Raw genomic sequence first — 26,582 nt, 5'->3', positions numbered from 1 at the left:
ACGGCTTTTTTAAAGTTTACTTGATGGGACATGTTTTTAGAGATTTATCTTTCTAATGAAATAAAAATATAGCAAAAGGACTCAAAATCGATTCCTTTCTTGAGAAGTTAGTCGCATTCAGAAACAAGACGAATCCATAGCTTTAACGTCTGATGGAGGGAAATAGACACAGTGGGAAAAGGGGGCCAGAGAGATTCAGTTTGGGCCACAATTTTGGTCAAGGGACTTGATTCATTGCTCTAAATACTAATGAGTAAATATTCTATCACAGGAAATTTTGCAAGAGACTATGATGGGATTATTTGAGGAAACTGTCCATGCTTGGTGATATTCCTTTGAATCTGAAGCATACAATTTGGAAGGTACATAGGAGGGAGGCACAAAAGAATGGGAAAGAAAAGAGCTACCAAGAATAGAGTCCCAGTCTTAGTGGAGAAAACAGTTTTGAGCATCTCTGCAAGAATCAATTAACCAAAAATCTTCCTGTGGAATTTGATTTGCGGGCAAATTGTTAGGGCCAGCCCCCAACTTCTAAGGGGTAATTTGTACAGTCTGTCTCTCAACTGCTTTGAAAAGGATCTTGGTTCAGATCCTACCTGTACCCTTCACTAGTGACAGTGGCTTCAAAGAACCCAATATGACTATCAAATTGAAAAGGAAAGATTTCTTGCTGAATTTCAGATTTAACTGAAGTTTTGGGGAAGTAACTCCAATGTATAAAAGTGCCTCCTCACATACTTTAAGGTAGAATAATTAAAAAAAATTTTTGAACAAAATTATTTTTAAAAACAAAATTTCACCTCAATTTCTTTTAACTTTAGATAAACAGGTGGATTTTTACTGTTATTGTCTCCTAGAATATTTCTAGTTCTGGAATGACTTCTTCTAAAAATTACACCCCAAATAATGACCGCCAAGAGCTAAGCAGATGCCTTCAGAAATGGTGTTCGGTGGGCCAGCTCCTCCTCTGACATTCTCCCTGTCCAAACCCAGCCACTCACGTGTGGTCCTTGACTCATCTGAATGGTAGCCATAGTTTTCATTTGCACTCTTCAACTTTGTCCCAGCAGTGTCTTTGCTTGTCTTCACAGTTGCAGATTTCCTAGAATTAGACCATTTGAAAAAGCCAATGTTCATCAGCAATAGATGTTTGGGTCTCACTGCCCACCCAGTGCATTCACACACAAAGAACTTAACGCAAGGCTGAAGTTCAGGCCCTGGATCCTGGAGGGCGGCCAGCATCAGGATGGACTTTCATACCCACCAGGATGGCTATGTAGATTCCTGTATGCTCACACACTCCCCTTCTGGGAAGAAATGGAACTTTATCATGACAGGTCCATTAACGCCAATCCCCACATGGTTGATACTCAACTCTCAGAAACCAGTGACTAAATAAAGCAGGATTGGCCAGCTGTGACCCACAGACCAAATCTGGGCCCCCATCTGTTTCTATAAATGGAATTTTATTGGAACTCGTCTGCTTCCATATTGTCTATGGCTGCTTTCCTGTTAGAGCAACAGAGTTGAGTAGCTGTGACAGAAAGCATGTGGCCCACAAAACCAAAGAGATTTACTATGGCCCTTCATAGAAAAAGTCTGCCTCTGAAATAAAGCAAAAATTGGTACAGCTTCCCAGAGGAAGGAAGTTTGGCAGTAGATATCCAAAGATTTTAAAATATTTATGCTTTACCACTAAGAATTGATTATCAAGCAAGGGAAATAAGCAAGGGTATGTGCAAATATTTACCTGAAAGGATGTCCATTCATGAGCTAATGATGATTACATACAACTTCCTTCATCACATGTAGCCAGAAGATATTTTAAATTGTAGCATTACACGTATTAAAATTGTCTAATAAGATACTGAAAGCTGGATGTGGTTTTAACACTCCCAACAAAACCACCACTGTCTAGAAATCCCTCCCTTGACTGCATTTATAATTATGTAAATATTGCAGACATTTAAACTGGTTATTATAAGTCTTTGATGTAGTTACCTTAAAAATGCTTGTAGCTATATATGGACAGCTGTGAGAAGGGCAGGAATGTTTCCATCCCTCCCCCGCGGGGGGTGAGCAGTGAACACTCCTAACCTGTCTGCCTAGTCAGCTTCATTGCCTTAAGCAACCCAGCTGGTCTCGCTGTCTCCACTGCCCTGGAAGTTTCAGTAGGACCTCTGCCTGATTCTTAAAATGGTCCTCAGATCCCTGCTGCTGCTGCTAAGTCGCTTCAGTCGTGTCCAACTCTGTGTGACCCCAGAGACGGCAGCCCACCAGGCTCCCCCGTCCCTGGGATTCTCCAGGCAAGAATACCTCAGAACCCTAACCATGACTTAAAGCAAGAGGGCACCAGTCATGGTACAGAGTGTCCTCTTGTGGAAAGAGTGGCGAATGCCAGACACCAAGTAAAAATCTACTCCATTTTCCTAAGTGAGCAAGTCAAACACAGGCAGTAGGAACCCACCTATTTTATTCTACAGTTAATATCGCCCTATGAGTTGGTGATTGGCACACATGTTTTTCAGAGTTGTCCACTTTTAGTGCCTTATTTTGAGTAATATAGTCCTAAAATCCCAGAGCTGTGTGTGTTGGTTGATTTTCATTTGTTTTTATTTTCAGAAAATTGTGATCTCAGACTTACCTTATTTGACTCTGATAACTGGATTCTGCAAAAAGAGAAAGAAAAGGAACAAAATTACATTAGCAAAATCAGGGTAGTTATTCTGAAAATAAAATCACATCAATTTTTATAGGCCCCTCATTTTAAACATTCACATTACTGAGTGTTTGTGATCCAACAGGTATTTAGTTCCCTAACAGTGAACTACCAAATGACTTCAAACATAAGGAAAGTAGAATTCACTGTTCACTATCATTAATACATATATTTATGATACTTGGGTACCTGAAATACAGTAGGGGCCGAGTATGTACTTAGTGAGTACTGAATCTGATTCCTGAGGTTATAGAGACTGCATTAGTTCACCATGAGGACTCTGTGTTCCCAGTCTCTGCTGTCGATCATTCAGTGCTTACCTGTCCAGACAGCGTGCCAGTGCTATGCAAGGTGTTATTTCATTTAATCATTACAACAATCCAAGAGATAAGTGTTAGCATTATCTAATTTTTAACAAACTAGATACTATTGCACAAGGGTAACTATGTTTTTAACAGATAAGGAATTATATTGCTTAAGCATTATAGTTCTTCATTCTAAAATACGTTTTCAGTCAATATGTACCAATAGTATCAATTCACACAGTTCTGCCCACCCCTCAAAAGCTCTTGTTACAATGCTAGTGTTTTTCATCAATGGATTCTTGGGCTGGAAGTAATCTAGCATTTCAACATGGGGAGCAGCACAGCCCCCACAATAGACCCAGCCCACCTGGCTCTAAAACCAGTGTGCTTTGCATCTTCACCTTCCTGTCTACTGCCCCTATGCATCTTGCTTTATCGCGATCCAAAAAATATTCATTTTCCTTGTTTTTTGGATAATGTTCTCACTTATTTTCAGTTCTAACAACATTACTGATTGACACCTCAAATTGAACCTCAGAAGGAATCTTATTTGAGTTGAAAGGAAGAGATTGGTCTCCCCGTGGTGATAGAGGATGTTGTGTTCCAGTCAGGTTCAGTCTGAAGGAGAGGGACCCCTGGTCCCACTGCTCTAGAAGCATGGATTCCCAAAGCCTCCAGGCCATGCTAAGTGGGGTCCCCAGCCATCCTCAGTCAGTCCACAGAAACCAGGAAGAGCACTGAGAATTCTTCAGGCACCAAAAAAGTGGAGCACCAGAAAATAACTTTTTTGTTTTTATTTACTTATTTTTTTGGCCACACCATGTGGCATGAAGATCTTAGTTCCCCAAGCAGGGATTGAACCTGTGCCACCTGCATTGGGAGCATGGAGTCTTAACCACTGGACCATCAGGGAAGTTTCCTGAAAATACTTTTTAAAATCCTGGAATTTTAACAGTTTTAAGCATGGAAATAATTATCATGTGGAAGTCCAAGACTTTGCTGGATCCTCTACGTTTATGTCAAGGTGAAGTGTAGTGTCCATTGTGAATCAGCTTTTCAGAGATAAATAAAAGATAAACTCTAGGACAGATCACATAAACTTTTATTATGTTAATTTCTTTAGTTCTCCTAACCAGTCTCTGGGCTTCCATGATGGTTCAATGGTAAAGAATCTACCTGTAAAGAGAGAAACGTGAGTTTGATCCCTGGGTCGGGAAAATCCCCTGGAGGAAGAAATGGCAACTTACTCCAGTATTTTTGTCTGGGAAATCCCACGGACAGAGGAGCCTGGTGGGCTACAGTCCATGAGGTCACAAAAAGTCAGAAATGACTTAGCAACAACAACAGCAACAACCAATCTCTAGGATAGGACTTATCCTCATTTTGTAAACGAGGAAACTAAGAATCAGAGGATCTCTGGGTGCACAACCCATGTGGACCAGACCTTCTTATTAGGCTGGTGTGGAGCAGACAAAAGCCTAGGAGATTCAGAAGTCCAAATAACCAGAATGTTCTTCAACCATACCACAATAGCTAATGTCAAAAATAATCATCTGAAGGCAACAAGCAATCCTTGTCTGTTTTGAATTAAAATTTAAGTTATCCATAGTTTTCATTAAAATTCAGTGGGGTTAATAATGGATCTGTGACATACAGGATAACTCCCAAGGAAAAACAAATTTCCATCAAATATGGGTCAACAGGGGTTCACTACTTTTCATTTCTGTTTCTTAGAGAATAAAAGTATGTTGTTGTTTAGTTGCTAAGTCCAACTCTTTTGCAACCCCATAGACTGTAGCCTGCCAGGTCCTCTGTCCATGGAATTCTCCAGGCAAGAATACTGGAGTGGGTTGCCATTTCTTTCTCCAGGGGATCTTCCAAACCCAGGGATCGAACCCGTGTCTCCTGCATTGGCAGGTGACTGAGCCACCACAGAAGTCTGAATAGAGGTATAGCACAAAGGTAATTCTCCAAGGACAAACTAAACCCATACAGGAGCTAAGTCTAGGCAAGTAGCCCAGTTAGGCAGGACAATGCACGTCACGTGAAATATCGCACTAAGACAGCTAGTCCAAGTAAAAGAGGTAGATAACATGGTGCCTGGCAGACACGCAGAAAGTGCTCATCAAATCATATAGTGCTAGTAAAATTAAAAGTACAATTAAACTGACATGTAGCCAAACATCAAAACTCTGACTTTAAGAAAAAAAATTCAAATAACAGTAGATGGAGGTTTTAGGAGAGAAAGAAAGACAAAGACGGACACACACTCAACACTTGGGTAGTCCTGAGTGGCACCTTGAGGTATCCCTTGAGTAGTCCTGAGTCCATACAACAAAGTGCCTGTGGTTTCCAAAACCATGAACTTACTCCCACCCTAACACTGATAAACTCACCCTGAGGTTGAGCCTGCCCCCAGACAAGGCCACTGCCTTCACATATCTTGGAGTATCTCAAAAGACTTCATTTAGAAGATGTGTACTTATATTTATTAATTTTATTTGTACTATTTTTGTTAACAAAAGACCATGTTTTTCTTTCTATCACTGCATTGATATTCACCTAGAAAAGGAGAGTCAGAATCCTACAAACTAGAAAATAATCTTTTGATGTGCTCAGATAGGTAGATATTATTTTAGAAAGAAAAAAAGGCATAGCATCTGAATGACACATCAAAATAGCCTTATATCCTTGCAAATAATGAAGCAGGAAATGGCAACCCACTCCAGTCTTGCCTAGAAAATTCCATGGACACGGGGACCTGGCAGGCTGCAGTCCATGGGGTCTCAAAGAGTCGGACATGACTGAGCACACACGCCTTGCAAATAAACACACAACCATCTCTTAACCTTCTCAGGGTGTGAAGATCTGTCTTCCTTGAGGGGTTGGCTCAGGCTTCCTTCCATGAGAAAGTCCTTTCCTTCTCTACTAATTTCATGCATTTCCTTTCAAGGACTCTAAAAGCCAATGTATCTTTTGAAAGAGCAGATGAGCTAATGAACTACAAATCCTTGTACCAAAAATTTAAAAACACATACAAATCTATGTGAACAAAAGTAAATTACCTTCTTTCTCTGTCCTGGAGACACAGCAGCAGAATATTATAATCAGAACAATGATCAGGATCAAAAGCAATGACAATGACACAGCAAGTAGAACTATGGCCCAGGTAGGCAATGATGTACCTGGTTTATCAATACTGTCTATAAGGTAGAAAGGAGAAAAAAATATATTTTAGTGATGCTTGCCATTGTCAAGGGTACGTAATCACTGAATCTGCCACACCATAAATTAGAATACATTTTCCGACAATATTGTAACTATTGGATCTGCTACAGCCAGATGTCAAAGGCCAAGTTCCCTTCAGTGTGATTAAATATTCAATGTTCTACACTATCTTCCATTACTTTCTCATCCATTTACTGCTACTAATAAATACCTGCCTAGTAACACAGTCCAAACATTCTCTGGTCAACGCCTCTAACATTCCTAAGAGGTGGATAAGCTAGGCTGTGCCACTCCCTAAGGTTGGAACAGTGGTTTCCATGCTCTGATATCATTTACTTACTCAAGAAATGCTTATTGACCAGATACATGCCCAGGAGTAGGATTGCTGGATCAAAACTCTAATTTGAAAAGCAACAGGCACCCCTTTGTTCACAGCAGCACTATCCACAATAGCTAAGACTGGAAGAAAGCTAAATGTGTATCAACAGATGAATGGGTAAAGAAGATGTACACAATGGAGTACTAGTCAACCACACAAAAAAAAGAGGAAATAATGCCACTGGCAGCAGCATGGGTGGACTTAGAGATTATCATACGAAGTGAAGTAAGCCAGAGAGAGAAAGACAAATATCATATGATATCACTTGTATGTGAAATCTCAACTACAACACAACTAAACATATTTACAAAATGGGAACAGACTGACAGCTCCAAACACAAACTTACAGTTACCAAAGGGGAAAGGGGGTGGAGGAGGGATGAATTAGGAGTTTGGGAATAGTGGATACAGACTATTACATATAGAATGAATAGACAATAAGGTTTACTATACAGTACAGGGAAATATATTCAAAATGCCCTGTGATAAACCATATACCACCTGATGTGAAGAACTGACTCATTGGAAAAGACCCTGATGCTGGGAAAGACTGAAGGCAGGAGGAGAAAGAGACGACAGAAGATGAGATGGTTGGATGGCATCACCGACTCAATGGACATGAGTTTGAGCAAGCTCTGGGAGTTGGTGATGGACAGGGAAGCCTGGCGTGCTGCAGTCCATGGGGTCGCAAACAGTCGGACATGACTGAGTGACTGAACTGGACTGACCTATTCAGTGTTTCAAGTCATGCCTCATCACCGATTTATTTTCAGGAATGGAAACAACTGGTAAACTTTTGGAGTTGCTGTTATTTTATTTACATTAATGTATCCAGCAGTACTATAACATTGTAAAGGTGTTTCCCCCCAGAAAGTAATGACAATGATGATGTGATTTCCAAGTTGTTCATGGCAAAGTCATGTTCCTTAGAAAGAGTTTTGATGTACGCAGCTTTAAATAGGGTTCTGAAATCATGATCATGCAAACTACATTGTGCTAATTAAGCAAGCCAGAAGTAGTAAGAAAATTTGTAATTATTCTAGAAATGTCTAGATAATTTTAAAAAGTGCAATCAAAACAAAAAGGAGAGCTGGGGAGAGAAAGAAAGAGAGAAGAAAAGCCATTTTGATCTTTCATGGCCATGCCCTAGTGGGCACTTTCCAATACATGTGGTATGGTTGTCTAAATTGAAATTTAATCTAATTTAAATTACATACAATTATATACAATTACATACTCAGCACCAGTCATACCAGCACATTTCAGGGCTCAGTTAGCCCAAATAAAGAACCTCACCTTCATCAGGGAGAGTCCAGTGGGATCACACCACCTTCCCAATCTTTCCCTGATGGCTAATAAATGCATGAAAAGACGTTCAACGTTGCTCATTATTACAGAAATGCAAATCAAAACTACAATGAGGTATCACCTCACATTGGTCAAAATGGCCAGCATCAAAAAATCTACAAACAATAAGAGGGTGTGGAAAAAAGGGAACCCTCTTGCACTGTTGGTGGGAATGTAAATTGATCAGCCATTATGGAGAACAGTATGGAGATTCCTTTAAAAACTAGGAATAAAACTACCATATGACCCAACAATCCCACTTCTGGACATATACCCTGAGAAAACTATAATTGAAAAAGACACATGTACCCCAATATTCATTGCAGCACTATTTACAATAGCTAGAACATGAAAGCAACCTAGATGTCCATCGATAGATGAATGGATAAAGCAGCTGTGGTATATACATTCAATGGAATATTACTCAGCCATAAAAAGTAAAACATCTGAGTCAGCTCTATGAGGTGGGTGAACCTATAGTCTATTACAGAAGTAAGTCAGAGAGAGAAAAACAAATATCATATACTAGTACATATATATGGAATCTAGAAAGATGGTACTGATCAATCTATTTGCAGGGCAGCAATGGAGATGCAGACATAGAGAACAGATTTATGGACATAGTGGGGGAAGGAGAGGTGGCACAAATTGAAAGAGTAGCATGGAAACAAAATTTTTAAAAATTACCATATGTAAAATAGATAGTGGGTGGGAATTTGCTGTATGGCACAGGGAGCTCAAACTCCATGCTCTGTAACAACCTAGAGGGGTGGGACAGGATGGGAAGTGGGAAGGAGGATCAAAAGGGAGGGGACATATGTATGCCTATGACTGATTCATGTTGATATATGGCAGAAACCAACACAATATTGTAAAGCAATTATCCTCTAATTAAACATAAATTTAAAAAACAACTTTATAACAACATGTTTAAGTTGATCTGTTTAAATGTGAATTGCTTTTCAAGAAAGTCTGTCACTCAACTCTGGGTGCTTGGGTAGCATCTCAGTGTAAATGTGTGCTATTTTATTAGATATCAGTCATTAGAAAAATATTAAAACAAGAGACTTTCTATGAAGAAAAATAGGATTTGCTTGTAAATCAATGGTCTCCCCACACTTTGGAACCAGAGACTCTAGCTGAAAAATGTCTCTTGGATTTTCTTACTTAGAGTTTTCCTTGAAATCATAGTTTAAAAGTTAAAGGCTCAGAATAAGTGGCATGAGTGGTTATAGATGATCACTAATGCTTTGATGATAAGGCAATGGCAACCCACTCCAGTACTCTTGCCTGGAGCATCCCATGGATGGAGGAGCCTGGTGGGCTACAGTCCATGAGGTTGCTAGCAGTTGGACACGACTGAGCAACTTCACTTTCACTTTTCACTTTCATGCATTGGAGAAGGAAATGGCAACCCACTCCAGTGTTCTTGCCTGGAGAATCCCAGGGATGGGGGAGCCTGGTGGGCTGCCGTCTCTAGGGTCACACAGAGTTGGATATGACTGAAGCGACTTATCATCAGCAGCAGCAATACTTTGGTGTTGACCTCTGGGTGCTGACCTCTGGATGAGCAATGATCCCACTGCAGAATAATCCATAGACTTATCTCAAAACAAGCCCTGAAATCCAGAAAACTCTGAATTTTGAAGAACTATATAATATAAAAAGATATTTTCCATTTGTCCTTCATGCAAAGCTTCTCTGCATTACCTATGATGGCCTTTTTATATTTCTTTCTTTTTTAAACATCTCATATTCAATGCCACCTTAAATGTCTGTGAAACTGGCCACTATAAGGTCCATTCTTCCTATACTTCTCCTTCTATCTAAACTAGATTGTTCCCACAAAGACTGCATCTTATTCTGCTTATACCCCAAGCAACAGGCATATTAAAATTGGGCATGTTGAACCAATGAATCAATCGATGGATGGATAGATGAAGAGACTGTTTCCTTCTGACTCTGCATGGAGAAGAGAAATCTGTACACTACACTGTCAGCTGCAGCTGAGCCAGAACTGGGACTCACCTTTCTCCTCATATTGAGATGCTTGGACAAGGATTACAGGACTTTAGAAAAGTCAAAACTAATATGTATCTCCACATCAGCCATCATTCTTCTGAGGTAAGCTAGGACAGATAGAGGTAAAAAGAGATTTACCCCCCCAAAAAAATGAAGGGGGAGGTAACAGAATTATCACTCCCCATATCATCCTCCCTAGCCCCATAAATGGAGCTTTAAAACAAGTCAGTCCTTAAATTAGGAGTTTCAGATTAACATATCAGTCAGTCAGTTCAGTCACTCAGTCATGTCCACTTTTTGCAATCCCATGGACGGCAGCACGCCAGACTTCCCTGTCCATCACCAACTCTCGGAGTTTACTCAAACTCATGCCCATTGAGTTGGTGATGCCATCTAGCCATCTCAACCTCTGTCATCCCCTTTTCCTCCTGCCTTCAATCTTTCCCAGAATCAGCATCTTTTCAAATGAGTCAGCTCTTCGGATCAGGTGGCCAAAGTATTGGAGTTTCAGTTTCAATATCAGTCCTTCCAATGAATATTCAGGACTGATTTCCTTTAGGATGGACTGGTTTGATCTCCTTGTAGTCCAAGGGACTCTCAAGAGTCTTCTCCAACACCACAGTTCAAAAGCATCAATTCTTCGGTGCTCAGCTCTCTTTATAGTCCAACTCTCACATCCATACATGACCACTGGAAAAACCATAGCCTTGACTAGACGGACCTTTGTTGGCAAAGTAACATCTCTGCTTTTGAATATGCTATCTAGGTTGGTCATAACTTTCCTTCCAAAGAGCAAGTGTCTTTTAATTTCATGGCTGCAGTCACCATCTACAATGATTTTGGAGCCCCCAAAAATAATCTGAAACTGTTTCTACTGTTTCCCCATCTATTTGTCATGAAGTGATGGGACCAGATGCCATGATCTTAGTTTTCTGAATATTGAGCTTTAAGCCAACTTTTCACTCCCCTCTTTCACTTTCATCAAGAGGCTCTTCAGTTCTTCTTCACTTTCTGCCATAAGGGTGGTGTCATCTGCATATCTGAGGTTACTGATATTTCTCCTGTCAGTCTTGATTCCAGCTTGTGCTTCTTCCAGCCCAACGTTTCTCATGATGTACTCTGCATATAAGTTAAATAAACAGGGTGACAATATACAGCCTTGACGTACTCCTTTTCCTATTTGGTACCAGTCTGTTGTTCTATGTCCAGTTCTAACTGTTGCTTCCTGACCTGTATGCAGATTTCTCAAGAGGCAGGTCAGGTGGTCTGGTATTCCCACCTCTTTCAGAATTTTCCAGTTTGTTGTGATCCACACAGTCAAAGGCTTTGGCATAGTCAATAAAGCAGAAATAGATGTTTTTCTGGAACTCTCTTGCTTTTTCCATGATCCAGTGGATGCTGGACCAATTTGGTCTCTGGTTCCTCTGCCTTTTCTAAAACCAGCTTGAACATCTGAAAGTTCATGGTTCATGTATTGTTGAAGCTTGGCTTGCAGAATTTTGAGCATTACTTTACCAGCGTGTGAGATGAGTGCAGTTGTGCAGTAGTTTGAGCATTCTTTGGCATTGCCTTTCTTTGGGATTGGAATAAAAACTGACTTTTTCCAGTCCTGTGGCCACTGCTGAGTTTTCCAAATTTGCTGGTATATTGAGTGTAGCACTTTCACAGCATCATCTTTCAGGATTTAAAATAGCTCAACTGGAATTCCATCACCTCCACTAGCTTTGTTCATAGTGATGCTTCCTAAGGCCCACTTCACTTCACATTCCAGAATGTGTGGTTCTTGGTGAGTGATCACATCATCGTAATTATTGGGGTAGTGAAGATCTTTTATGTACAGTTCTTCTGTGTATTCTTGCCATCTCTTCTTAATATCTTCTGCTTCTGTTAGGTCCATACCATTTCTGTCTTGTATTGAACCCCTCTTTGCATGAAATGTTCCCTTGGTATCTCTAATTTTCTTGAAGAGATCTCTAGTCTTTCCCATTCCATTGTTTTCCTCTATTTCTTTGCACTGCACCACTGAGGAAGACTTTCTTATCTCTCCTTGCTATTCTGCATTCAAATGGGTATATCTATATTTAAATAGATAAACAACAAGGACCTACAGTATAGCACAGGAAACTATACTCAATATTTTATAATGGTTTAGGGAAGATAATCTGTAAAAGAATATATACCTGGATCACTGTGCTGTATACCTGAAACTAACACAGCATTGTAAATCATCTACACTTCAACTTAAAAAAATAAAAATGAGATAAAATACAGTATATGGTCAAAAAACAAGCCAGTCCCTTAACATCAGTCACATGCAGAGAGTAACATGACTCATCCCCTTACTCCACAGAAAGCAGACTCCCAAGCATCACCTGAAATGCTTGCTGTGCTCATGGATTCAGAGCCAGCTCCCTCGATGCCAAGTCAGGGGTACCCCAGGTGATTCTGAGGCAGGTGGTTGGTGATCCACACTTTGAGAATCCCTGAGTGCAGTCAAGATGTAAACACTGCCCAAGCAAACTGCCACATTCCAGGGAACCCCTATATTCTCCCTCCCACTGATATGATGACAAAATTATTAAACCCAGAACTGCTTTAGGATATTCACACTCTGTCCACTCTTCAGAAGCCTTGTGACTTAGAGAGCTTCGGGTTCCATGTCAATAGAACAATCAAATTTCATGGTCACCGTGTGTCTATGCTCCCTTTAGCCTGGGGCTCACATGTTAGTAACAATTCTCAGCCCACCAGGCTGTTCAGAAACTCAAGAGGCACGGGTCAAAGTGCCAAACACTGTGAGGTCCAGCGCGTGTGTTCCAGATTGCAGTGCTCATCTTAAATTCGGTCTGATGAACTCTTTTTACAAACTGAAGTTTGAAAAAAATAGAAGCTTTTATAAGAAGGGAGCCAGCGTAGGTGGGTCTGGTTCAAGATTCAAGAGAAAGGCATGAAATCCTTACTGGAAAAGTCAACACACTGTTGACTTACTCAAACGCTCTATCGGGGCGTTTCCTTTGCTGCTGGAAAAAACTCTCAGCATGCCAACTTGGGTCAGCTGTTTCTTAGCATGACAATCTTCCCCCTAATCTTGTACAGCAAGATAACCCTAGGGAGGGCCTATTTGAAGGAAGGGAGGCCACCTCACTGGCATGGGAGACAGAATCAAGAAAGAGAGAGGGTGATATTGCACCCTGCCTGCCTCTCGTGCCCCTTAGTTTAACCACCAACTTCAAAAGAGGGATGCCTGCACTCACCTAAAAGCCCCAGGCTCTCATCAACATGGCAACTTACATCAGGAACCACACAGCTCAGATTTTTGCTTCCTATTGGCTGTGACCTCGCTACACTGGGGGTCAAATCTCCCACAGAGTTTCCCACCTAAGAAAGATTTATGCCCTCTCTCTGCTCCAGGGGAACCCCAAGAAAAGCATGGGGTGTGCGTTTTAAACAGATGTAATTTAGGATTGGAGCCACAGAGAGGAAACTTCCTTCAGTTCAGTTCAGTCACTCAGTCATGTCCAACTCTTTGCGACCCCATGGACTGCAGCATACCAGGCCTCCTTGTCCATCACCAACTCCTGGAGCTTCTGCAAAGTCATGTTTATTGAGTCAGTGATGCCATCCAACCATCTCATCCTCTGTCAGCCCCTTCTTCTCCCGCCTTCAATTTTTCCCAGTATCAGGGTCTTTTCTAGTGAGTCAGTTCTTTGCATCAGGTGGCCAAAGGATTGGAGTTTCAGCTTCAGCATCAGTCCTTCCAGTGAATATTCAGGACTGATCTCCTTTAGGATGGACTGGTTTGATCTCCTTGCAGTCCAAGGGACTCTCAAAAGTCTTCTCCAACACTACAGTTTAAAAACATCAATTCTTCAGTGCTCAGCTTTCTTTATAGTCCAACTCTCACATCCATACATGACCACTGGAAAAACCATAGCCTTGACTAGATGGACCTTTGTTGGCAAAGTAATGTCTCTGCTTTTTAATATGCTGTCTAGGTTAATCATAGCTCTCCTTCCTTACTTTAATAATAACTTTTAATTGATATCACAGTATGTATATATATGTACACACATGCATATATATCACAGGTATCTATGTTTAGCATGAGGCTAAGTTTTAAATGAGCAAGGCTTCCCTGGTGACTCAGTAGTAAAGAATCCACCTGCCAATGCAGGAGAGAACGGTTCAATCCCTGGGTCAGGAAGACCCCGGAGAAGGAAATGGCAACCCACTCCAGTATTCTTGCCTGGAAAATTGGATGGACAGAGGAGCCTGGCCAGCTACAGTCCACTGGGGGTCTCAAAAGAGTCAGACACTGCTGAGCAACTAAACAACAACAATTTTTAAATGAGCACATTTACAGTGGGTTGAAAGAAAGAGAAACAATAGTCCTATATTGATAAAATGAAAATCATGACAGTGAACAGAAAACACAATCTTGGAATGATCTCATCCATTACCCAACCCCTTCATCGTGCAAATAAGACACTCAGGATAAAGCTCCATTAAAGGTTAGCCAAGGGTGCTCAGAGCAGGGAAGCCCCAGAGTCTCTGACTCTTTATTCTGCCATGTTGGGTCTCTAATCTGGAAAATTCCTGCCTGGAAAGTTGCAGCCCAGGTCCTATAAGAATTAGGGACTCTCAGTGGACACCAGTCCCTGATTTGTGTCTTAGCAAAGGGTGTGGGCACAATGATTCAAGATGGAAAGCAGATTTGCAGGTATGGATGGATATACTATGGGCTTCCCTGGTGGCTCAGGTGATAAAGGATCTGCCTGAAATGGAGGAGACCCAGGTTCGATCCCTGGGTATATACCTGTTACCTGTTACCCACAAACAGTGACTAAGTAAGGTTACCTCCAAGTTCAACACCACCTGCCTTCCTCCCTACATTCCTTCCCATAACTGCCTGCACGCAAGGACTGCAAGACTGAATTTACAGTGTGACTTTAATCTCAGATCCGAGATTGTCCTTTTCCCATCTGTGAAGAAAAGGAAAATAGATCCCAGGTGCTCTCACAGAAGTGCTCAGAGTTTTAAAAGGGCACATAGACTTTCTCAAAACCAGCAGGATGACTGCAAAATGTCACCACCAGAATGTGCAAAATATGCTCCTATGTGGACCAGAAAGGACATGGGAGATCACTGAAGCCACAAATAAATGAGAGCCGTGGCTCACTCTCCTGTCCTGTAGGCTCTGGTGCAGGCACCGGGTGTTTTAACCCACTTACTTCTCATACCAATAACCACCCTAGACGGTAGGGATTATTATTATCTGTTTCACAGATGAGAAAACTGAGGCTCAGAGAGGTTAAGTCACCTGCCTAATGCCACACTGTGAGTAAGAAGGCAAGCTGGGAATTGAGTCCACGCTGTCTGGCATCAAGCTGTGAAGAGTAGCATCTGATGAGGCTGGGCTGGGAGGCTGAGCCTTAGAAAGTTTCCATTTCAGTAGCTCCTAATCCTGCTTGCTCAGTAATTTGGGAGCTTTTTAAAATAATAATAATAATAAATGCTGGCTTCCAGACTACACAGACTGAGATAGAACTCTGGGGTGGGGCCTGAGAATCAGCATAAGTGTTAAAGCTCCCTTAACAAGCAGCCGAGGAGGGGAAATGCATATCCTATTCTCTTCCCTGCCCCTCATTTTACCCACAAGAAAACTATGCCACGAAGACATAGGACTCGCCCAATGTCATGCAACTAGTGCCCAAACTCCAACAAGGACGGTCACACCCACCACTCTTGTCTGCTCTCAAAAGGACCACGTCCCACAGAACTCAGATCTCACCAGGAATTACCAGTCTACAAGGCAATCGTGTGTCCTAAAACTATGGCTTCACTTGCTCAGTCTACAGCCTGAACACTTGTAAGTTTGCAGAGAAAATGACCCAGATGGTCAGACAGAGGGTTGAGGGAGCTTGGCCCAAGGCAGGAGTGAGGGGGGTTTTCACCTTCTCGCTGTCTCTATGTCTGCGATCTTAAAGTCTGTATTACCTCTATAATCAAGAAAATCAATTTAAAAAGACACCAGCATGCGCCTTTCAATACACTTTTCTTTATAGAATCAATAAGTACTTCATGCAACCTTTTGGCTTAAACTCATCAAGCTTCCTAAGCTGTCAATGTCACTTTCCTCAAGGGCTCAAAAGGATTACCCCCAAATGAACACAAACTCCTTGCACTTTTAGGAAATGGGTGGCAGAACTGATGCTTTTATCTGATTCCTGAGGAAGCTTGAACAAGCACAGCCTCATGCACTCTCGGCTCTTCATAAACGTGGCTTGGCTTCCAGAAGCCAACTCCCCTAGCCCAGGTGGTAACGAGGTCTTCAGCTACTAAAACTTGCATAAAACACACAACACACCACCAGCCACCAGCTGCTCTCGATCTTGATGAATAATTTAGAAACAAATTACCCATCTCCAGATGAGTCCAATAAAATGGGTCTCATTGCAACATACACATCACGCTCTCCTCTGTGAAGCTGTTGGATCTCCAGATGCCATAATTAAGCTGCTCACTTCACTGGTGCTAAGAAGAATTCAGCCGAGTTAAACCCTATCAAGGGAAAGTGAATGCCCCTCCCCTTTCCCTACAAAAGACAAACTTTGAGAAGCCAAAAGATTCAAAGCCTATGTTAGTTGGATCTGGAACACCTTCAGTCACACCAAACAATGAGACTGTCACTTCAGCAAACGCAGTTTAAATTCTGCGGGCCCCTTTGTAGTGCCTGATCACCTTCGGCAGGATATAGAATTTGAAGCTCTGTATGAACAGCATAGTAATGAGTATGTTGTCCATAATAAGAAGCTGTGGGACATAAACCCAAAACAGAAATGTTCAACTCTATACGAGTAAGTGTCTTAACATTCCAACTGTTACATTGAGGCTGTCAGTAAAAGATCTTAAGTTGTTTTAAAAAAAAAAGACAAACTTTGCAGACAAGCTCATCTCCAGATCCATTTCTCCAAGGCATCATTAGTCAGACCAGAGCTCTTTGTTGCATTATTGCCTTAATAAAGTGTGTGGTTTGAACAGTTTCATACCATTTGGTGCTAATAGAACTTTTTTTTCAATCTTCCCTTTCAAACCCTGGACCATACTTTGTCACATTTAAACTGCCTGAAAGCAAGCTGGGTTGGCTCCTTGGAGAGATGGTCAATTCCAGGCCAGAACAGGGGTAATGCAAAGAAAATTTGGAACATTTGAATGAGCCAAGTGCTCAGAAACTAAGAGGGACACGTCAGGACACCAGAGCCAGCTGGAAAGGATTCCCCCTGGTCAAAATTGGAATATCAAAACGGATAGTGATGGGAGTAAATTACAATGTATTGGATAAAAATGAGTCCACACCAAACTGTAAAAAAAAAAAAAAGAAGAAGAAGAAGAAGAAGAAAGAAAAGGAAGAAAGAGACAGCGATGTCTCTTCTTTGCAGAAGAATGTGTGTGCTCATTTGTTCAGTCACGTCCAATTCGTTGTGACTCCCTGGACTGTAGCCTGCCAGGCTCCTTGTCCACAGGATTATCCAGGCATGATTACTGGAGTGGGTTGCTGTTTCCTACTGCAGGGGATCTTCCCAACTCAGGGATGGAACCCGTCTCTTATGTCTCCTGCACTGGAAGGAAGATTCTTTATCACTGTGTCACCTAAGAAACCCATTACAGAAAAATGACAACTAAAAAATATAGAAAAATGGTGGAACCAGAAAATCATTCTTTTACAACCACCAAAGAAATAAGTGATTTGGGCAATGACTTATTCATGAATGCAAATATTATTAGGTGAAAGACTGTCAAGAAACAGATATTCACACAGTACTTGTAGATTACATATTAATTATAAAAGCTAAAATGTACCTTTACAATAAAGAAATCTGGGGGATGGTGCTTTAATCAGATGATCGAACTTATTACCAGTAATCAATAAAACTGGCATCATGTGCCCACATGACATTACTCATAACTTGGCAAAAATATTTGACCTTCATCAAGAATGTTGGGAAAACTCAGACAAATCCATATTGAAGGGCTTCTTGCGATAAAGGTCTGGATCCTTCAAAGATGTTTTTATTAGAAAAGACAAAAAAGGTGGGAGTACCACTGGATATTAAAGGAGACCGAAGAAGACATGACAACCAAAGGTAACACATGGTCTTTAGCTGGATACTGGCTTGGGGGGAGAAACATCTAGAAAGGACAATGGGAGAAATTTGAATATGAACTGAATATTGTATAATAGTATTGTATCAATGTTAAAGTTCCTGACTTGCAAGAACATTGGAGTTAATTAGAATGGCCTTGTTCTTATGATACATATCCTGGGGTATTTAGGGGTAAAGTGTCATAAACCTCCAAGCAAATCTTAAATGGGAAAGAAGGAAAGAAGGGAAGGAAGGAAGGAAAGAGAGAGAGGAAAAAAAATTGTAAAAATAGGGAGGGAAGGATGGACAGAAGACAGGGAGGGGGAAGACAAGGAGGGAGGGAGGGAAAGAAAAGATGAGAGAGAGAAGCAAACGTGAGAAGGTGTTCACATCTGTTGTGTCTAAGTGAAGATACATTGGTACTCCTTGTACTATTCTTGCAACTCTTCTAAAGGTTTTTAATTGTCCAAACTAATAAGGAAAGCAAGTTAGGTTTGAATTCTAGCTTCCTCTTCATATACATATATAGTCTTAGTAGGAAATAAACTAAATTCTTTGGAGTCTCATAAGCTGAAATAAGTTAACCCTGACTTAAAAAAAAAAAAAACAAAACCCACAGATCTCTGTGATCTTTACCATCAAAAAGACAGATATTCACAGAAGCAGGTCAAAGCTCTGGCAGTCCTGAGCTCCCATTTCTGTTGGCAATCACCAGCTGGAGCTGGTCCACCTGCTCTGTGTGGATAGGGCATGCTGTCTGATTCCTAACAAGCCCCTATGATCTGTCTCCTACCTGACACGTGTATTCACCCATGCTTTCATTTTTGTCGTCTGCCTGGTCTCTGGGGGTGTCTGAGTTGGAGAAAAGGGCCAAACATCAAGAGCGTGGGCTTGTGCTGGTACTACACTGGGGATGATCACCTGCAGTATAAAGTTCAGGGTAACAGGATCCAAACACATTAGGCTCTAAATGGCTTTTTACAGGTTCACAGAGACATCATCTGTTGTGCAGTGAATTGTCTCTCCCCAAGCTTCCCCGGTGGCACTAGTGGTAAAGAACCCACCTGCCAATGCAGGAGACATAAGAGACCTGGTTTCAGTCCCTGGGTCAGGAAGATCCCCTGGAGGAGGGCATGGTAACCCATTCCAGTATTTTCGCCTGGAGAATCCCATGGACAGAGAAGAGAGCTACAGTTCAAAGGGCTGCAAAGAGTTGAAAAGGACTGAAGTGACTTAGCATGCACACATGCAAAATTCATTTGTTAAAGTCCTATATTCTAGAGCCTCAGAATGTGACCTTGTTTGGAAACAGTATTGTTGAAGATGGAATTTAGTTAAGATGAGGTCATCTTAACATCACTGGATAGAGTGGCCCCTTATCCAATATGACTGGTGTCTTTATTTTCTTTTTTTAAAAAAAGGAAGTGGGTGGAGTTTGGACACAGCCACACACATAGGGAGAACATCATGTGAAGACAAAGGCAGAGATCAGTGGCAGTGTCCATAAGCCAAGGGACACCACAGATGGCCAGCAAGCCACCAGAAGCTGTGTTACAGGGAAGAACCAGTTACAGCTTCATTTGGATCTGTTTCTTTAACCTTTGCTTCCTGCTGCTTTTGTTCACTGAAAGGATACTGCCCATACAAAGTGGCTTGCCTCAGAAAACCCTGCCCCTCTACCTGAATGTTAAACCAAAATGCCTTTGTTCAGGCCCCTGTCCACATGTGGGTGGCAGGATGAAAGAAATAAATGCATCCCCTGCCTGAGGATTGCCATTCTAGGAGATATTTACAAGATTAATGGCCTCTTTATACTTTGTTTCCTCACCCAACCCCCTATCTCTGTTCTGTAAAGGAACCTGGCATCCAAACCCCAATAAGATGGTTATTTTGAGGCATTAGTCTGCCACCTTCTCAGTCAGCTGACTTTCTGAATAAAGTCATATTCCTTGCCTCTATATCTCATCTCTTGGATTTATCCGGCTGTTGTGCAGTGAGCAGAGTGACCTTGGTTCAGTAACAGCTGGGGGAGAGGTCTGGAACAAACTGGTCCTGAGAAGAAGCCAACCCTGTCCACACCTTGATCTCAGACACCCAGCCTCCAGAGCTTTGAGAGAAACCATGCCTGTTGTTTAAGCACCCAGTCTGAGGTTACATGGCCCCAGGACACTCACACACCTTCCAGGGCTGCTCACAGTGGGAGGGCAGAGTGGACAGGTAAGCAGATTCGACACACACTGGCAAGGCCACCTCTGCCATCTACTATAAACATGGACATGTTCCAAACAATGCTCCCCTGTCGTCTCATCTTTACAGGAGAATATAACAGCATCCACTCACGAGAAAGCTGTGCAGGCTAATTTGGTTAATATTTGAGAACCACTTAAACTAGTGTATTTAAAGAGGAGATACATTGTTTGGTGTGTATACATATAGCTGATTCACTTAACTGTACAGCAGAAACTAACACAACATTTTTTAAATCAGTATACACCAATAAAAATTTTAAAAAATAATAAAGTAAAACACTGAGCTGGAAAAAAATAGTCTTTACTTAATAAGTGATATGTAATACTGTTTTTTACTTTTGTTATTATTAATCTTGCTATGGCTGTAACTTTGTTCCAAACTTTGGAAGATCTTAAGTGAAGATATTTTCATAGTGGGAAGAGTTATGCAACATGGGAGAACTCATCCTGGCTTCGGGATCCCTCTGTGCCATCAGCATTCGACCTGGAACAGAGTGTAGTCCTTCTCTGGGCCTCCTTTCCTTTCACTTTTCCAAAATGTAGGTGTGAAAGCAAATCTCCAGCCCCAACCCCTGTGCTTTCTGAGCCCAAGCAGGCTCAGAGAGGCCCCGTGAAGATGTGTGGTCAGAGTCTGGCATTTGCCAAGGACCCTGTTGATGATGGCATTATCAATACAGTGAACATGTACTTAAGCAAACTCCGAGGACAGGGAAGCCTGGCATGCGGCAGTCCATGGGGTCAGGGGGTTGCAAAGAGTCAGACATGACTTAGTGACTGAACAACAAGGACCCTACAGCAGATTCTCTTTGGATCTAAATTTTGCAGGAGGAGAAGGGGACGACAGAGGATGAGATGGCTGGATGGCATCACTGACTCAATGGACGTGAGTCTCAGTGAACTCCAGGAGTTGGTGATGGACAGGGAGGCCTGGCATGCTGTGATTCATGGGGTCGCAAAGAGCTGGGCACAACTGAGCGACTGATCTGATCTGATGTCATCTTGTACATTTTTTTAAAAATGCATAGACCTGGTACTTTCAGATATACTAGATTTGCTGTGTAAAAAAAATGATCCCTCCTAATTCCACTAAGGTTGGAAGGAATCCCTGAGAAAATGCACACCTTCCTCAAAAGTTAGAAGAATCCTTTCCTATTGGTGCAGGGGATGGGATCAGACAGGAACAACAGGTGAGAGCTAGAGAAAAACACTGAATTCAAGAATTTATATCTGAAAACTTAATGCTCTTTTTTAAGTAGCTGTCAAGATTCTCAGTGATTTCCATATGTAAGTAGAAAAGAGAGAAAACACTTGAAGAGGGAATTTAAACGTGAAATTACAGGGTCAAGAAGCTGACACAAGTCCTTTGTCTCCATCACCATCCCTTCCTGAGATCAAGGTCACCATACGATTTTCCTGAGCATCGTTGATTAAGCAGCACAGTACATAAAATGTAAAGCATGCAATAATAATTTACTTTATATGAAGCAAAAAGTCTTCACTTACCCAAGGGAGGCTGAACCACAGTGAGATTGACAGTTACAGACTCACGGACGTCCAGCCCCTTCATCTCAGCCACACAAGTCACAGTGCCATTGCCCTGTGGTGTCAGAGCAAGGACGCTCACTGCACTTTGAAGGTCCTCAGGCTCCGGGATGGAATAATAGCTCGAATGGCTCACGGGAACCCCTATCTCCCAGGAAAGATCTGGGAGCAGGGTCCAGTTCAGTGCACGGCAAGTCACATTACAAGGCTTATCCTCAATGACTACAAGGCTGCCTCCAGGAATGAGCAACTGCCCCATGACTAAAGGAGAAAAGAGAAATGTTCGAGGGAATGATCATGCCTCTCAGAGCCAGATTTTTCCAAAAATTTTCCTTTAGATCACATTGCACGAGCGCTGTCTTCCCCAGCCCAAATTGACTGTGTCTGTATCCGGAAGCCGTAAGTCAGGTTTGATCTGTGTATTAAGCTTACACCTGTCAGGCTCATGGAAGAAGGGGAGGTGGCTCACCAGAAAATACAGATTCCAGAGAAAATGAATAAATAAAAAATCAGGATCCAGGGACTTGGGAAGCATACTTAATTCAAACACTCGTGTTCTCTTTCAACACGTAATTTTTTTCTATTAGTTTTGATTGCATTTCCTCTTTCTGTTCTATTCCATTTATCTAGAATCCCTATTATATGCATATAGAAACCCTGGGACTCATTCTTCAGGTGGTTATCTATTTATATCTCTATTTAATTGTATTCTTTCACCGAATTCTTGGAAATTTTTAGGGACTTGTCTTTCACCTTCACTGATCATTTATTTTGTTGTTAATTATAACAAATCTGTAGTTCACATCTTTCCGTGTTTTTTCATTTTTTCACTTAAGGGTTTGTTTAATTGTCTTAAAGCAATATTCTCTGATTGTTATTACCTTTTGAAAATATCCTTGTTAAATTTCACAGGCAATAAACAATAAGCATTTTCTTAAAAAAAAAAAAATCAGGATCCAGGGAAATATAAATTACATGGGAAAGATGGGATGAATGTGCCCACCACAGAGGGCTACAGGATCACTGCAGCAGAGTGGCAAACTTGTCCTGGGCTGCCCTAAGAATCAATGCAAAAAGGGAAAGAACCTTTACATTCTTTTCATTGTAGAGAGAACACATCTCAGAGTTTCATGATGGAAGCAAGTCTCTCCTGGCCTTCTTTGATTCATTTTTCTTTATTTTGGGACAACACATTTTAAAATATAATTTCCTATGATATTGCCTTAAAATATTTTTCTAGGTACAAATTAGATACAAATCTAATCTAATCATAGAAATAATTACCTTAAATCCTGTATCAAAATATATTAGATCAATTATTTTAAAGTTTTTAGTAAAGACTCCCTTGCATATGCCAGGGCTCACACTGCAAATAACCCATTTGAAAATAGCACTTGTATGTGCTACTATTACTAAAATAACCTGAGGATTGGCCCCGGAAAAGACACAGCCTTAGTGAATTACATAGACATTGAAACATTCAAATTAAAATTTCCTAAAACTCCCTCTCACATTTTATAATGGAAAAAACACTGGACTAAGAATCAAAGAATCTGTTCTGGATCCTGACTTTCCCACAAAATTGTTATCACCTTGGGCAGATCACTGAAATTCTCAGGCTCTCTTTTTACTACCTGGTGAGCAAGAGGCTTTAACTTAGATCAGTGGTTCCCAAACATTTTGGTTTTAATACCTTTCATATTCTTAAAAACCGCTGAGGATGCCAAAGACTTTTGGTTTAGGTGGGGTCTATCTATATTTCCCATATTTGAAATTAGAATTAAACATTTGCTTATTTTCAAACACATATTTTAAAATAACATCAGTAACCCATTACTTGCCAGATGGCTCAGAAGATAAAGAATCTGCCTGCAATGCAGAAGGCCCCAGGCTTGATCACTGGGTCAGGAAGATCCCCTGGAGAAGGGAATGGCTAACCACTCTAGCATTCTTGCCTGGAGAATTCCATGGACAGAGGAGCGTAGGGGACTATAGTCCAAGGGGTCACAAATAGTCGGACACAACTGAGCAACTAACACTTTTGCTGGTTAATACGGATTAACATATTTTTATGAAAAATATATTTAACCCAAAATAAATTAGTAAGAAAAATGACATTGTTTTCTATTTATGCAAATCTCTTTAACATCATGTGGCTGCCTTCAATCTGTTGGCATATATTGCTTTCTTGGATTATATAAAGAAAACATGAAAATCTAACTTCACACAGATATATGGTTGGAGTGGTAAGGAGGCTTTTCAGATAATCATGGCTATTCTTTAATACTACACCTAAACTTGACAAGTAGTGTTTTCTTAAAGTTTAGTTACTCTGTGGAGGGCTTCCCTGGTAGCTCCGATGGTAAAGAATCTGCCTGCAATGCGGGAGACCTGGGTTCAATCCCTGGGTTGGGAAGACCCCCTGGAGAAGGGAATGGCTACCCACTCCAGTATTCTGACCTGGAAAATTCCATGGACAGAGGAACTTGGCTGGCTACAGTCCATGGGGTCGTACGACCTTGCAAAAGGTCGTACACAAATGAGCGACTTTCACACACACTATAAACTGAAACCACACAAATAAACTTTTATTCCGTTACATTAGAATTCATTGCTTTAGCTGGCACTTTGAGTGGATCTTTTATCCTTGCATGATTTTGTATCATACATCAGCCACTTGGAAAATGCCGGTCCACTAAATTATGCAGCCCTTCCCAGTGTACAGTGGGAAACTCCCTGTACATTCATGACAATGCATGAGAAAGGCAATAACATCTTAGTATGACTGTGGAGACATGTATTCTCATAAACCACCCTGAAAGAACATGGGAAGACGCTGGGGAGTTTCCAGACTAGACTGAACGGAGTCAGCTCTGAAAGCCCTTCTTACTCTGAAATGTTAGATTTCCCATTATTTCTTTCTTGGATAGTGTCTTAGAGTAAGTGAAGCACATTAGTTATCTCAAGGATTACTGTAAATATAATGAGAGAGGAACGGATTTGTCCCTCTGCAGGCTGCAGGGGTTTGTGCTTATTCTTTTCATTTCATTCATTGTTTCATGATGGAGATGTTTAAGAAGACAGGAACTGGAGTGGAATACTGCTGCTTTAGTGATTTTGTATGCCAGTCTTAGTGGCCCTCAAAACACCTGAGGTCTAGATTTCAGTGTGTGATTAATTGGTGGATTGGGCAGTAAATAGAAACACTCAATCTGAAGCATTTTCTTTTTCAGTATGTATAGGTGATCCACTTTTTCCCACTCACGGGCTTTCACAAAGGTCATCCAGTGGTGTGAAACACTTTTCACAAGGTGATAGCTAGAACATCCACATAGATTTAGGATGACTCAACATGCAGTTATGTAAGCTCTCTTTATTTTTCTTGTGGATACACGGGAAGGGGAAAAAAACAGTCTTTTGAAGTAAACTGAATGAAGTGCCATTCAGATCATTACAATCAAGATAAATGGATGCAGTTCTGTCTCAATCTGTGGGTTCCTTCCACGCGATCTTGGGGAAGACTATATCTTCCCTAGATGCTTGTTCTTCCATCTGTGTTAAAAACCAAAGGCCACAGTAATTATCAACATTAAAAAATGCACGTTTGCAGTGTTCAGGCGACTTTATAGATTCATAGCTTCCGGCAAGATGCTATAAAACCACATGGATTTAAGAATCTGATATGCCAAAAGCATAGCAACAGCAAGTCATGTCTTTGACCTTGTTTCCTTGATCCAGAGGTATTTCTCCATTTTGCCTGTTTTCTACAGACCTTCAAAGCACCTCTCATATGGCACCTGCTCCCTGGAGCCAACCTAGAATACTTCATTGAGTCTCTCATCTCCCTTCACAACTTGAACCTGACCTTGTCTCCCTCTCATTGCACTGGCCAGCAACTACACTGCACCGCTGTTGTTTATGCCCCTGCATTATCCACTTTGTTGTTGTTGTCCCGTCACTCTATCGTGTCTGACTCTGTGACCCCATGGACTGCAGCACACCAGGCTCCCCTGTCCTTCGCCATCTCCTGGGGTTTGCTCAAACTCATGTCCACTGAGTCAGTGATTCCATCCAACCGTCTCATCCTCTGCCAGCCACCTTCTCCTCCTGCCTTCAATCTTTCCCACCATCAGTGTCTTTTCTAATGAGTCGGCTCTTTGTGTCAGGTGGCCAAAGTACTGGGGCTTCAGCTCCACCATCAACTCTTTTTTTTTTTTAATATTTATTTGGCTGTGTTGGGTCTTAGTTGCTGCACATAGCATCTTTGTTGCAGCCTGCAGGATCTTTCATGTGGCACACAGATTCTGTAGTTGTGGCAGGCAGACTTAGCTGCTCCGTGGCATGTGGGATTTTAGTTCCCTGACCAGGGATCAAACCCGAGTCCTCTCCTTCACAAGGTGGATTCTTAACCACTGAACCACCAGGGAAGTCCCTATCCACTCTTCTCGAATTCTTGAGGACAGGATTGTGTCTTATTGCACTTACCTTTGAGTCTTCCTTAAATGCCTAATGCAATGGCATGCTCCTATTGGGAACACAATAAATAATAGCAAATGACTACATGGAGATTGCTCTGAATCAGGTGCTGACCTAAAGGCGTTTATATAGACCTACTCTTTTGATCTCACAACTGCCCTGTGATGAGGA

General features: G+C 41.4%; 1 protein-coding gene across 5 annotated transcripts in view; it reads right to left on the bottom strand.

Annotated features, from left to right (window-relative positions):
* IGSF5 (immunoglobulin superfamily member 5) overlaps positions 1–26,582 on the bottom strand; it is a 54,796-nt gene that overhangs the window by 13,035 nt on the left and 15,179 nt on the right. The window contains exons 4-7 of one of the 5 annotated variants that reach the window (NM_001206778.1): positions 21,897–22,196; positions 6,090–6,227; positions 2,645–2,669; positions 1,002–1,102 (exon numbers count right to left, since the gene is read on the bottom strand). In NM_001206778.1, coding sequence (NP_001193707.1) covers positions 1,002–1,102; positions 2,645–2,669; positions 6,090–6,227; positions 21,897–22,196 — 564 coding nt within the window. 5 annotated transcript variants of the gene reach the window in all.

Source organism: Bos taurus, chromosome 1 (assembly GCF_002263795.3).
Source record: "Bos taurus isolate L1 Dominette 01449 registration number 42190680 breed Hereford chromosome 1, ARS-UCD2.0, whole genome shotgun sequence".
Taxonomy (NCBI): Eukaryota; Metazoa; Chordata; class Mammalia; order Artiodactyla; family Bovidae; genus Bos; species Bos taurus.
Note: the sequence above shows the minus strand (reverse complement) of the source record. Positions and strands in the feature narration are given on the sequence as shown.